At 40.1% G+C, this 14,293-nt stretch overlaps 1 protein-coding gene across 3 annotated transcripts in view; it reads left to right on the forward strand.

Annotated features, from left to right (window-relative positions):
* The window catches only part of gnb1a (guanine nucleotide binding protein (G protein), beta polypeptide 1a), a 34,216-nt gene that overhangs the window by 10,851 nt on the left and 9,072 nt on the right, over positions 1-14,293 (forward strand). For 2 of the 3 annotated variants that reach the window (XM_079359437.1, XM_079359436.1), the window contains exons 2-6: positions 8,512-8,618; positions 9,473-9,511; positions 9,694-9,800; positions 12,305-12,368; positions 13,213-13,375. In XM_079359437.1, the coding sequence (XP_079215563.1) occupies positions 8,562-8,618; positions 9,473-9,511; positions 9,694-9,800; positions 12,305-12,368; positions 13,213-13,375 (430 nt within the window). In that variant the 5' untranslated portion in view covers positions 8,512-8,561. Of the gene's footprint in view, positions 1-7,995; positions 8,017-8,511; positions 8,619-9,472; positions 9,512-9,693; positions 9,801-12,304; positions 12,369-13,212; positions 13,376-14,293 lie in introns of those variants that run through there. The other variant, XM_079359438.1, reaches the window with a different exon arrangement.

Here is a 14,293-nt window from a genome sequence, read left to right on the forward strand (position 1 = left end):
TAATGGAGGTCGTAATCCGCGCTGCACTCAGGACCTAAAAACATCCGCAAACAGCACGTCAGGAGATTCATTGTTCTTCACAAATCATTCAGTTGCGTTACTTTTCGTCTCAGAGGGGTCTCGCTGTGCGATTAGGTAACATTATGTGTCTTACAGAATGATTTTCTTGTAGCATGTGCGACATGCATAACCCTGTATTCAAATCTTACGCCAGTCACTCTGCTGAACTGTAAAGGGAGCCTCGTCAGTTTGATAGTTGTGCGACTAATGGGTGCCTTGATGTTTGTGAGTGACAGGGTACATGTGACATGTAGCGTATAGGCACTATATAAGTGCATTCAGTTTGTCATTGACCATTTTTGTTGCATGAATTGTGCGACAGTATCATCAGAAGTGTATTAACGTATGCTCACTCATGTGTAGCCTTAAGATCTGCTCTACTTTCAGTGAAGCAAAATAGGTTATGGGGCCTGAGGCTTTTAATTTTCAATTCAGTCATTCTTCTTTTGGGAGGGCGAAGGCGGCCCGGGTAATGTATGTTGCATAGCCTGTTTGTTGAGCTGAATGAGTCCTCTCCTGTGTGAGGAAAGTGCCTGCATGTTCTTGTTGGTTCTGCATAAGAGCGATTTAAAAAAAAAAAAAAAAAAAACTCCCTCCTTCTGCAATGATATAAGAAAGTATACATGGCTCCATAGTTGTCTTTCCACGAATGATCGTTGGTTAGCATTCATGCTTCGTCCTGAAATAGATCATCAGACGGGATCCACATTGTCAACTATTGCCACGAGGGACTTTAGGATCTACTTCACTAAAACACATAATTGAGGGATAAAACGGAGAGAAGAATTAAAACATGACTCATCTGAAATACAGAAATTACATTCAGATGAGCTCCACTTTCATACTTCTATGAACAACCTTTTGATTTTGAGCTAAACAACAATCTATTTATTGAGGAGTACAGACAGATCAAGGTTCACCGTCTGTTAAATAGATGGCAGCATGGAGCCGAACGCCACAATGCCATTGCATGTTTGTCGTACAGAATGACAAACTGAGCATTATTGGATGGTGCTTTCAAGAAATGCCCTTGAGGCAGCCCCCTTTTTTCTTTTTCTTATAGGATTATCAGCCCTCTTGTTCCAGCCTTCGATGTGACCTCTTCTTATTTCAGCTGCATTTGCCATGCATCACTTCCCCACAGCACTTAGATGGATCCTGTTACCTTGGCCACAAACCAGCCGAATCAAACTGGGGAAAAAAAATAAATGCACTTACGATGTTTCATCGCTGTTTTACTTTAGTTAAAATAGCGAAACAAAATTTTTTTCTTTCAATTCAAATCATCAGAACAATTTGAACCATTAGTCAGACTAAGGTTACACAACCTGACATCACTGTAACTGTCAGCGGTCAATGATGTAAGGTGGCGTAACCTTTCTGATTTTGTCCTTACCGTTAACGGAAGCCTGCATGTCCGGATGTCAAGTGAGAATGCGGCTGATTGAAGAGAACGCTTAAAAGTGTAGATGAACATTAACATGTGCAGCTGTAGGGACCACGGGGCAAACACGTGTTGAATGCTGTGACAAAGAGATGGGGTTCCATGCAGCAGGGTGTAAATTGCTAAACCATCATCTACACACAACCTGCGAGCACTAACGGGAACTTCATGTTTTAAATAGTGAAAATACGCCAATGACCATAAACTCTGGTATATAAGAAGCTCTTGTTATACTCTTTCATTGATAAATGCAGTATGTCTTAAACACCGGTGAGATCAATATTAGAAATGACTCTCCACTCATTGTGTACTGCAGGCTGGGCTGGGAAGACACAGGCTACCTGCATGACTTTTAAACATCTCCCTCACGAGGTCTTAATCCTGCATTTAAAAAGACGCTTGTATATTGTTCTGTTAATAAACCTTGGTAAGTTCTTCTTTGATTAAGTCCTATATTAAAGTTAACATTACCAGCGGAGGTGGCTAGCAAAACTCTCTGGCTTTGTGTCTGTACTTTACAATTTTCACGGTAGGCTGAAAACTCAACTACCGTACTGTAGCTAGTAGGAGCGCCAACAGAGCGACACAGCTGTACACAAACATGCATGTTGTACACTTTGCTGAACACAATCCTTTACCTTTTTGACTTCCCATGCAGCAACAACAGCCATGAAACCAGTGTACACGCCATACTCAAAGACAACTTTCAGGAGCAGGGCTGCAGATTCCTGCTTTGATTCAACAACATTAGCATTTGCAACAGCAGGACCGTGAGCAGGGCAAATGTGTAAAGTCACAACAATGGCAGTTTTTTTCCCCCTGGACTTTCTGGTGGTAGTTGACTTATTTATCCGGTTATTTGTTGTTAGTTTTTTTGAAAGATTACTTCTCATCAGTTGGCCTGCTTAGATACATTAATTGGTTGAATAATGATCCAGTCAAATAGATGGAAAGTTGAAGCATCGCTCTTCTTTGTCATCTTTATGATAGACCTTTATTTTGAAATTCCCTCTTCACGCCTCTTTGAAAGTTTGCGCCCAGCGGCACGTCTTTCGGAACTTTCAAACAAGCTCGCAGCAAGCGGACGTTATCAAGCAACTAAGATCAGTAAAGATAATTCCTTTTCTGACTTGAAGTGAAATGTAACTGTGTTACAGTAGAGTGTGTACCTCATAGGGCTGTCAAGAACCTAGAAGAAGGGGTCGTTGGTTTAAATGTCCTTTAAAGAAAGATTAACGTGCAGTATGCTCTGAAGTGCACATCTTTTCCTGAACTCAACCTAATCAACCTAACTGCTGTAGTTTCATGGTAAAAAGTAAAAGGCACGCGTGCTGTAAACTTAGACACTAATCTTTCCTCTTAGAGGAGAACATGACTACTTTTTAAATGACACATAATGGATTATAGAGTTTTCTGAATCAATATATGCAATGCATCGATGAGTCGATATTTTTAAACAGCCCTACAACATAATATCGTCTGATATTTCTACCAAAACTTGAATCTAAGCGCAATGAAATTGACATTGGCTGGTATCATCTTGCTGACATCTCTTAGGTCGTTTGCATGACTTGTGTATTAATGATGCAGTCGTCCAGTTCTTTAGCATTTAAACAGACAATCTTCACTTCTATCTCACCTATAAGGTGAGGCTGCTAGAGATGTTGTTGCCATAGCTAACATTAATGTTCTGCTATGAGAAGCTAACTAAGCCTCGCTCCCCTTCACCGAGGTGTTAATTAGCAGCTCCTCTCCCTTTTCTTGTTCACTCTCATTAGTTTAATCTGGCTCTGTCCTCTAGCTTGCTTCTATCCTCTTGTGCACCAGAACATCTCGCTGCCTTCAGCACGCCTTATGTCATCAAGGTGGAGCCTTTTATCTCCTGAAAAATCTCTCTCAGGTTTGGGCTTTTTCCCGCCTTTAAATAAGTCTGATGGGGATTTTTTTTGTTGATGTGTAATTTAATTATAATATTTTAAACGCATGTTAGTAAGTTAGTTTATCTTTACTCATTAGACCTGTGCGCCAAACGTTTAGCCAACCCATCTACATGACAAATGTGAGTCAGCCGACCTCTTCATACATTTAACCAACATAACTACAACATACAACATAGAGTATGTTGGTTGATTTAAAATGGAGAAATCAAATGTTTCTAATACACATTTGAGCAGATATTAAATACAATATTAAGCAAACTTTAGTGGTTAAACAATCTTAAAATGCGTTTTATAAAACATCAGATTGGTGTTCTTGCGCAACAATCTCTGCTTTAACACTAAGTCATGACGAGGAAATAGATATAGTGTGAAATAAAGGTGCTCATACAAAGTGAAAGGAGAAAAAATACCATTCAAGTGTTTTTGTCTGTGGAGTCGAATTACATTTCCTCTCTCCTTCTTACTGTGTTGTGCTTGAAATGTCTGAGCTGATGGGAGTGGCTGGAAAATGTGAAGTCTGCCTCCCTCCTCTCTCTCTCTCTCTCTCTCTCCTCCCTCTCCTCCCCCACAGCCTCTCTAAAAATAGCCGGCATGAAGAGAAGGCAGGGAAGTAAAGGCTCTATTTGATGGGCTGCCTGTGGTTTCAAGACACCCACCGGAGTACAAGGGGAAGCATGTCCTCTGAATAACACCATTAATACTTAGACCAGTGGCTGGTGGAGATTTCAAATTAACTTGCACTAAGATTTTCTGAATTTTAAATATGCTTTATCTATAAGCACTTGTGCCAATAAGCAGAAAATACATGACTTGTTTTTGTTGGGGTTTTTTTTATCTTCATACAGTCGGTCTACAAGTCAAACAGGAAGAAGCTTTGTTATTCTTTTTAAACTTTATAGTGCAACTAATTGCGACCCAGCTCACTCTAAATAACTTAAACCTTATGACAACTTGGAGTTTGGTTCAACAGCTAAAGGAAACTTTGCCCTTTTTTAATGTCCTCTATTCTCACTATTAGATTCATATCACGGCTAACCTAACCCACATCTAATCTGTGGGCTACCGCTAGGCTTGAGCTGATCTAGCTGTGATCTTTGTAGATCACATGATCTCCCCGTTAAACCAAACAATCTGTCAGCTCTCTCACAGAATCCCTCAAAGATATAAAAACATGGCCAGTCATTTTCTACATTCCAATGATGGCAAAACAGGTTTTTTTAATGCTTGTTGGAGACATTTAGCAGACACCAGCCGATAGTTTCTTGGGCAAAAAGAAACGTTACTTTTAGAGCACCTACATTCCTTGTAGTCTTCTTTAAATGTTTGGGATAATGAATCAAAGTTTGCTTCAAGCTGGGACAAAAGCCAGTGTTCTCATCACTCCTTCCATGTCAAGGTGCCACTATGAACACACAGTAGTGTTAACACTTGCTCAAACAATAGTGCTGTGAGTCGCACCTTTACAAGAAGATCATGTTCACTTCTGGATTCCCAGGCTGCATTATAATTCATTAAGGATTCATTCAAATACCGTTATACAAGTCATCCCGATTAAAATGGATTTGGTTCGGTTTCAATTTAATGGAATGAAAATTAATGATTGACTCCCAAGTCATGTTTCTCTTTATGGAAGTGAGAAAGGGGTGAAAGATTTGATTCGAATGAACATGTTCTACAGTTTGTTAGTTAGACGAGGCCTCCTGTACACACATCCATTAACATTAAGGACATGAATACAAGTCTTTTTCACACAAACACGCCCAAACAAAACAACGCTTTGGTTAGTTTTTGGTCAAATATGAACATTTGTTATTTCTGATTTAAAAAAACAAACAGAAAAAAAGTAGCTCTTCTGTAGATCTCACCTCAAAGGCTTTACAAAGTCATGCTTCCTGACAAAGACTCATTAAAGCCAACATCAAACTAAAAGGAGGTGATAGACCTCAGTCACACAGCACCTGTTATGACAGGAGAGTAATATTAATATTATTTTAATATTATAGTAATATTTGTTCTGATCAAATAATATTAATCAAAACCCTTACACACCGTTTAGCCTTTTTTTTTTCTCCTTTCCTAATTTTTCTCTGATCGTTAATTTGCAGATCACATGACATTTTTGCTGTGTCTTTGTTTTTAATTTGACATCCATCTTGATGAATTAATGTCTTGTTTGATATCATGAAACTCAGCTCGAACGTATAAAGCATGTCATGAAAGTAATCACTCGATCTCACCTTATTAGTGTGTACCTTTGTCATTATGTGATGTGTTTTCTTTAATAGGTAAAATATCTATTTGTCGAGGTTGTAAGCATTTTTTATTCCTCTATAATTAAAATGGATCACAGGTTGGTCTCTAAGGTGACTTACCAGTTCCTCTTGGGTTTCTTTGACTTTTTTTAAAGGCGGTCACAGCCATAAAATTCTATTTCACCTCATTGTTCTGAGGGTCGTCTGTTTTTGCTTCTAACACATCAACAGTGTGTGACTGGGACAAATGCTCCAATAAAAGCTTTCGATTGGCTGAGCCGACTGTTTGTGTTCTGACGTCACTTCTGTAATCAATCTCTGTATAAAGGCACCAAAAAAGATTGTATCTTATTCAGGCCAGGGTACCCTCTGCTATTATCAAACCATTGAAAGGAGACACTGATCAGCACTGACTCACATTTGTAACAGATTCTCTGGAGTGTGAAAAAGTTGGAACACAGCCTCTGATTGGTTAAAAGACTCATCACATCACAAGGCAGGCACCTGGAAGTGGCTAACTGCATGGCTAACAGTTACCAACATGGAGGTTGGCATGAGGAGTTTTTGATCATTATGGATTTACTGTCTCTTTAAATCCTCCTGTAGCTTCAGGTGGTTTCATGAATGTCACGAAAGAGAAACAATCCCAGCAGTGATTTGTTAGAACAGCACAGGCGTCTTCACAGTAAACAATGTTTTGCTCGCAGCGCTCCAAAGTTATTTAATCTCACAATCCCTCTGACTTTATACAAGATTCAGACCTGACAGGAGCAATATGTTGAACATTAAAGGGACGGCAAAAAGGACACTGCCTAAGTGACTCCATTTGTTCTGCTTCTGATTTGGCTTAATTTGTTTATAGGCCCATAAGATGACACTTGATTGTGCATTTAAATAAAGGGAAATAAATTGAATCTTGTATAAGGCAAGGTAATATTAAAAGTTGGGTCGTCGTGTTAATGTAATGCATTCGACACACAGGGCAGCCTCTAAACTGGTTGGAACACATCCTTGACCTGAAACAAATGAATCAAAATGGTGGTTTAACCCTTGTGGAGATGATCCTCAGTTGATAACTTTGCCTCTTACAGAGTAGAATTATCCAGTGATACTGCCATGAGAGGTGTTATCACTAACCCTTCGGGATAAAGTGCCTTGCTTGGATGCAGACTGGCCAATCAGGTGACAGGCAGCTACTGAGATGTCAGGCAGTGGGAGGATAAGGTGTTCCTTCAGATGGTCTCAACACTCTCTAGGACAGAGGATCAATATCTAAACGCAGAGGAAAGGAGGTAAAGTTTAAACTCGGTACGGTAGTTAGTCGGAGGCGTTGAAATGAATCGTTTCTATAATTCCTGCTGATGGGGACGAGGACGATTCTGCATCACTGCAGAGACGGAACATAAATGATTATTGCATATTGTAGTTGCTGGTAGATATTCCCGTTACTGCTTGACTTCTGTGATATATTTAATTTAGTTTACAACGTACACTGATTTCTAAAGCACTTCTTAATTAATAAGAAATGTTTCTCTGACTGCTCGTCTTTATTGGTAAAAAAAAGAAAAAAAAGAAAAGTGGCCTGTGCAGTCATTTATAAAATTGTGGATGCATTGTGAAATCGAATCAAATGATTGATAGTCGGTTTTATCGTTATTAAATCAAGTTGTGAGAGCCCTGGTAGTTAGTGTTTGACATGAAGTAGGCTGAGCGTGTTTTATGGGGAAGTTAAGCTCTAAACGGGCCAGACTGAGTTCCTCAGTAGTTTTCAGTGGCTTTGGTCACACTGAAACCTCCTGCTCATCTCGCTCATTGAAATCAAAGCAGTTCTGGAACTTTTTTTCCACTCACTTGATGTAACTTCCAGAGGTTGTGTTTGTGTGTTGATATGATTGTTTCAACTCAAATGTTTCTCCCCTCAGTGTCTCACTTGCAAATCTTGAATTCATGACTGCCATTGTGATGTTTTTTCGTTTTGAGTAAAGATCTGTGTTCTTCCTATGGAGGGTGAAAGTGTCCGTGCTAAGAGCGTCAACCAGTTGGATTGGGGTCAGCGGGATAGCCGCTGCTTTTAGGATCATCAGCAGGTTTTGTCTTAACCGGATTTGGCTGGAGGAGCTGAATCAACTGTGTCCCAGGATTACAGGGATGACATTGGAGGAGAGTTTAGAGTCCAGAGGCCGGGGCCATTGAGAGTTTCGTTAAAACTTGCCCATCGTCTGAGCACCTTGGCTTTGTAGTGGTTGCAACAAAATCCAAGTTGGTCTCTTGGTGATATCTGGACTCTTAATCCTCGCTTCATCCAGAAAGACAGCAGAGGGTACCCATGGTTCTTATGGCTGAGTTTGTTTTTTTTACATTGTGTATTACATTTTTGCCTTGCCTTGGTTATCAAGTGCTCAATGGGGCAAACGGTTGCAGTTTTTGTGAAGAGAGAAATATTCAACATCAACCTGAAAGCTTGAGCAGAAAAAGCTGCTGAACGTTTGTTGCTCAGTTACCGTTTCCAGCTGGCGAGACGAGGTCGTGGCCTGTCTACAACTTGTTTAGTTGAGGTCATTCCCTTTGAATTTGACGGACACTTTGTGATCGCCAGCTGCGTTTCGTTTTGTCTGTTTCCTCAAGTTCATTAGAAAGGATGAAGACTTTCTTGTCTCAGCACTTTTCCCTCAGCCTCACATGTCATTTGTTGGTCTGTCGTTCAGAAGTTAAAAAAAGTCAACAGAAGTGAACGTGCTGTGCATTTAGTGCTTTACTAAACCCATGGAGTAATCACTGTCTGATATTTATGTTGTGTTCTTCTTTTCTCCTGCAGATCAGCAAGAGTCTAGGCGGCGGAGCAAAGCACACCATTAGCAGAGGAAAATGAGTGAACTGGATCAGCTACGCCAGGAGGCTGAGCAACTAAAGAACCAGATCAGAGTAAGGCCCCATTTAAAATAGATAAATAAATAAAGTCACTTAAATATCTGAGCCAATTTCAATATGACATATATTAAATAACTTTATGTGGACACTTTATATTTGTTACTTGTGTAAAGGTAGACTCATCATAAAAGCTTTCTATTGGGATGTTTGTCATTCACTTTTTATTTTACATAAAGGTAATTCAATATCCATATTTTTTTCAAAGTTAACCTGTTAAATAAAAAACATCACATTGTGGAAAAGAGCAGGAAGATTAAAAAGTCAACGACATGATAAACTTTTTTTTCTGCTCTTTTTTGTGCCATAATGTTTCAAATCGCTGACACGTAACCTGAAGTGTTGTAATAGCGTCGAGCGCTCGTATCCTGTCAGGAGCTGCTGTGCTCGAGTTTACGGGCGTTCATTAGCTTCATTAGAGTGACATGCTACATCAGATTATTATGACAGTAATATTGTAATAGCTTTTTTCCTTTTACTCAAAAATTCTAAAATGTTAAAATATAGAACTATCAGTGACAGTAACCTTTTTATCAAAGATCTCATAATGACAGTGATTATTTTATTTCTTCATGACTATTGGCTTTAAATTGAAGAAACTTCAGACACAACAGAGAATGTCACCAGGATGAAACTCGCCTGTTTTAATCTAAACCTCACTTACAATATGAACAGGAGGCTTTCTTCTCTCTTTCCTCTCTGCAGGACCGGCTTGTTTATTGGTGCTTTATAAACAGCTTATTGTTCGGTTCTCATTCACTATCCCCATAGATCCATCGATTCACTGATGATAAACTAGTTGTGAGGAGTCAATAAGACGGATCTGTTGTAACTGAGTTCTTGTATTTCAGGATGCCAGGAAAGCGTGTGCAGATGCTACCCTGTCTCAGGTAAATGTTTTTCTTGTTGCAGATTTCACTGCCTTCTCTTTTCATATTGTCCTTTTTGAGTCATCTCCTTTTATAAAGCCCACCCTGCTTTGCAACACGTCTTGAAACTTGAGTGAAATCAGGAAAAAAGCCCGACTCAGCAGCCTGAAACTGACTCCTTCTGTCATGTTTACCTTCCTCAGATCACAGCTAACATCGACCCTGTTGGCCGAATTCAGATGCGCACTAGACGGACACTGAGGGGGCATCTGGCTAAAATCTATGCCATGCACTGGGGCACTGACTCGAGGTAATTTCTAACACTTAGATTCTTACTCTTAAACTAAATGTTCCTCAGCCATTCATCTTGTCTAAATGCTACAAATGTAAAAACACTTCTAATTGTTGAACACTGATCTATACATTCATTGTCCTGACAACAGGAGAGTAAGAAATGTGTGCGCTCGTACTCTGGGTTATGCAATTTTTGGTGCACACGCACTTAGAAGAACTGAGTCTCCTGAGTGTGTCGACTGCGTGGTGTGTCTGATTGCGCCGTGTTTGTGTGTAATGGGGGTGGGGTATGTGGGTAGAGAAAGTACTGAAAATAGAGTGAGCCTTGTTAAAGTTGTGTTCAGACTAATAGCCGAGGCAGATAAAGCGACACGCCTCAGATGAACACATCTCTCACCTCTGCAGCCAACCAGCTCATCCCTGTGGTGCTGATGTGCGTCAGTCACCAGAGGGACCTTAGTGTCCTCCCGTGTAAATGTGTAACGTGTTTGAAGTCACCATTTGAAGAGCTACTGAACTCTCCTGATCACAATAATCCCACCAAAATGAATCAGCATGATTTAAATCCAGTGAAAGATTGAATCCACGGGGCTGTCAAAAAAAAAAGGGGTCCTAAATGAAACACCTCTTTCTTTATAAAACAACCAAAAAAAAATCAGCTGTCAATGAAATGTATTCAATGTTCTTAACTGTAATTTAAATAGGGCCAAACACGGCTGTTTCCTCAACTTTGAAGTCAATCCTGAGCCATAAGTGTGTGAATGTGTTGTGTGTAGTCTGTGGTCATCACGTTTGTTTGATGACACTCGTAAAAAGACATTCTCCTTCTTTACCGAAGACATTTTCTTCAAACAGCAAACAGAATCCTAATTATCATGAGGAGGACCGTGCTGCAGGTGTAAGATGACCTGACCTCAGTGTGGCAGTTCAATAACTGTGTCTTTGAGAACGGTGGCACATCACTTATTTCAAACCCATCTTCCTGATATGACATTTTACTCATCTGCCATTGAGTAGGTCCGCTCTGAATGTGAGCTGTGTTTTCTTTATAAATCCAAGGATCCAGAAGAAAGCACCAAGGAATGTGAATGAGTGCAGATTAAATCAGCAGAACGTGTATCCACATCCAAGCACTTAAGCTGCATCAATATTTTATGATGGTTGGAGTACAGTTGAGTTCTTAATTATGTTTATTTTGGATGTGTTATTGTTTAGGTGCAAAGCTTTGCTGTGCACAGCCACTATCCCAGGTAATGTTCAGTAAGTGAGGCCTCATGTCTTTATCAATGTCTGCTAATCCTAGAATGGACTGGTGCAGAAATCTGAACTCACTATTTTATGTGCGCTCCAAACTCAACTTCCAGATTGTGCGAGGTAAGCGTACTTATTGTAATAGGAAATCTTACAAATCCAGCCCCCAGGTTCCCCGCGCAGCTCAGGTCTGCTCTCTGGATTAATCCAACATAAGTAACCACAGCGATGGCCCCAGTGCACATTGAAAGTAGAACAGGAGTGAACACACACAGGCCTGCTGGGACTTAGCACATCTTAACTACTGGCCTGACTCGAACACAGGAGCACACTGCAGCAGAGAAGGCGGGGACAGAAGAGACGGGAAGGATGTGCTTAAAAAATGAACAAATCCATCAAGTAATCAAAGCCGAGGGGGCGGGGGAGGGTCAGTCAACTGGGAGATGATGATGTAATACTTTGGGGCGCTCACTTGCAAAGATTGAACAAAAGAAACCATGTTGACTGTGTTTCTTCATTTCATTTCACCATGTCACTTAGAAAATAACCCAACACTTGTTTGTTGGTTTGATGCACAGAAACACTGACGGGTCTTTATCTTTGGCTTTACTTGAATCAGCTAAAGTGAAACGTAACAAAAGGCGAGTGAAGGGTGACACCTTTCAGCCCTGCTTTCAATACCGCCTGATGCCGGCAATCCTTGTCGTGACTTTCAGCCAGTGACAAAGGCTTCCATGTTAAATCCAGTCAGATCAGATACACACAGCAAGTTTACCTACAGAAGAGGATTAAAGCAGAACCACTGTAGAGCCAAAGCTGGACTTCATGTTGAGCTTTTTGTGGAAATCATTATTTTTATCCCCACTTTATGTTGCTCACAAATGTAATGTGAATATTTATGCACATACGAATGAAAGTGGGGATATAAAGTGTCCAACCCTAATTACTCAGATGGTTTGAACACTGGCTGAAATGTAAAACAAATCGAGGTCTTTTCTTTCCTTCACTAAGAGAATTGTTGTTTTCAGCACCATATACTACACGACCTTATAACTTATACACAATAGAATCTGTCTTTGTGTTATTATCGGTCTGCATCTTTCATGACTTGCAGTTTTTGAAAATTCACTATCCTGGGTTGAACAGCTGATTCCACTCTAAAAGTGTCTATTTATAGCGATCTTTTTACTTTCCCAAATAGTTAGAGAGCGCAGCAGGAGAACAGATAAGGTTCTGTATTGTGACCTTTCATTTCTTCTTTTCCACCAGGCTTTTGGTGAGTGCCTCCCAGGACGGCAAACTCATCATTTGGGACAGCTACACCACAAACAAGGTAGGCCTTTTATTTTTGTCAGCATTGACTTCCTCTTGAGTTTTGAATTATTCTCCGATTATTCTGCATCGTAAAAGAAACCAGGGACCATTTTTTTTCACATTCAGAATATATGTCGTAGATCAGGGTCAGCAGGGTCATGCTTTATGGAGTACAGATGGGGAAGCGGAGGAGAGTGTCAATAACAAAAAAAACAATGTAGCCAACTTAAAAACATAAACTTTCAAATGTAATGATACCAGAGGGAGTGGACTCATCATGTGAATATTTTCACCGTCTCCAAAAGGTCATCTAAAGCTAAAAACACAAAAGTGAAAGGGTTCATGCCAAACTCACACCGCTTGTATCTTAAACTCTTAAATTTACCTTGACGTTGACACGGCGTGTTAAATAGTTTGTCACACTTGTACAGATCAAAGATTTGAAAAATGTAATATCTCCCATATTCCAGGAAGTCTCCACATAATAATGTATGGGTTAGCATTGAAAATGTCAATAGTTTGCAGCTAGGTGAGGGAGTTTGTAGCTGGTCATAAAACAGACTGAACTGATTACTGATGCATCATGATGACGTACAGAAACCTGTACAAAGAAGAGTGGTGATTTAAAGGACTACACGATTAACTACTCGCGTATGAGCCAGCGTCTTCTTACCTTCACACAGCAGAGATCCATGTCGAGGAACATGTGATTGTTTGAAGTCAGCAGGAAAAGAGTTCTCCTCACAAGCGTTTGTCACAGTCGCTTTAGTTGAAGCTGTTCATAGTAACAGTCCACCTGTGTCACATGTCCTACCTTTACCCTGATCTGTCACTCAAACAGTTCATATATAATCTGTTTCCAGGTCCATGCCATCCCGCTGCGCTCCTCCTGGGTAATGACCTGCGCATATGCTCCTTCTGGGAACTACGTGGCTTGCGGAGGCCTAGACAATATCTGCTCCATCTACAACCTGAAGACCCGCGAGGGCAATGTGCGCGTTAGCCGTGAGCTGGCCGGACACACAGGTAGGCTGCGTTCATCCACAAGCACGTAAAACCTAGATTAATACTGAAACGACAACACATGAACTTGAAATCTGCTGTTTGTATTGGGGGTGTCCCGATCTGATATCGGTCCGGCATCAAGTAAAAAACGAATATCGAACTGCATCTAAAATCTCCAATATAAGCAGAACATTTAACAGACTTTAAAAGTATAATAAGATAATCCTTTATTCATCTCGCAAGCGGAGAAATTTACAATGTGTAAATTTATAATGTGTTTTTATTGGATTTATTGGGGTTATTTTTCAGGCTCTTCACAATTTTTTGATTTATTTTATTAATTGTAGAATACTGTAGATATTATGTTGAAGGTTAAAATGTATGTAACCAACTGATTAATAATAAATATATTGTCACTCTTTCTCATACCTACTGTTGCTGACTGTTCTGTTTGATCACTTGATCAAGCCTTTTCTAACGTGCCACACTACAAAACAAGAAATAAAAGTATGCATGATTCGTGCTTATATCAGATTGGATCAATATCGGTTCGGCCGATACTCAAGGCTGCAATATCGGCATCGTATCAGAAGTGAAAAAGTTGTTTCAGGACATCCCTAGCTTGTATCTGTAAGAATAATTTGACATTTTGTCCATGAAGGAACTCTGTGATCACTTTCAGGGAACACACCCGGGGGGGGAAACAAATTCTCTCCTTTAAATCTCAAGCAAGGAACTTTGAAGTCGTGACTTTTGCGACCGTTAATGACAATTTCTCCCGAATCTCTTACGATTCATCTTCTCTCCTGTAACACTGCTGGGAGCAAGGACAACAGCGTTTCATCTTCTTCACATTCACACATGGATTAAGAAAATGACAAACTGAACCATGTATCTTTTAGCAGGAGACGCTGTTTAACCCCCTGCAGCTGTTTCAGG

Source organism: Symphodus melops (assembly GCF_947650265.1).
Source record: "Symphodus melops genome assembly, chromosome: 13".
NCBI lineage: Eukaryota > Metazoa > Chordata > Actinopteri > Labriformes > Labridae > Symphodus > Symphodus melops.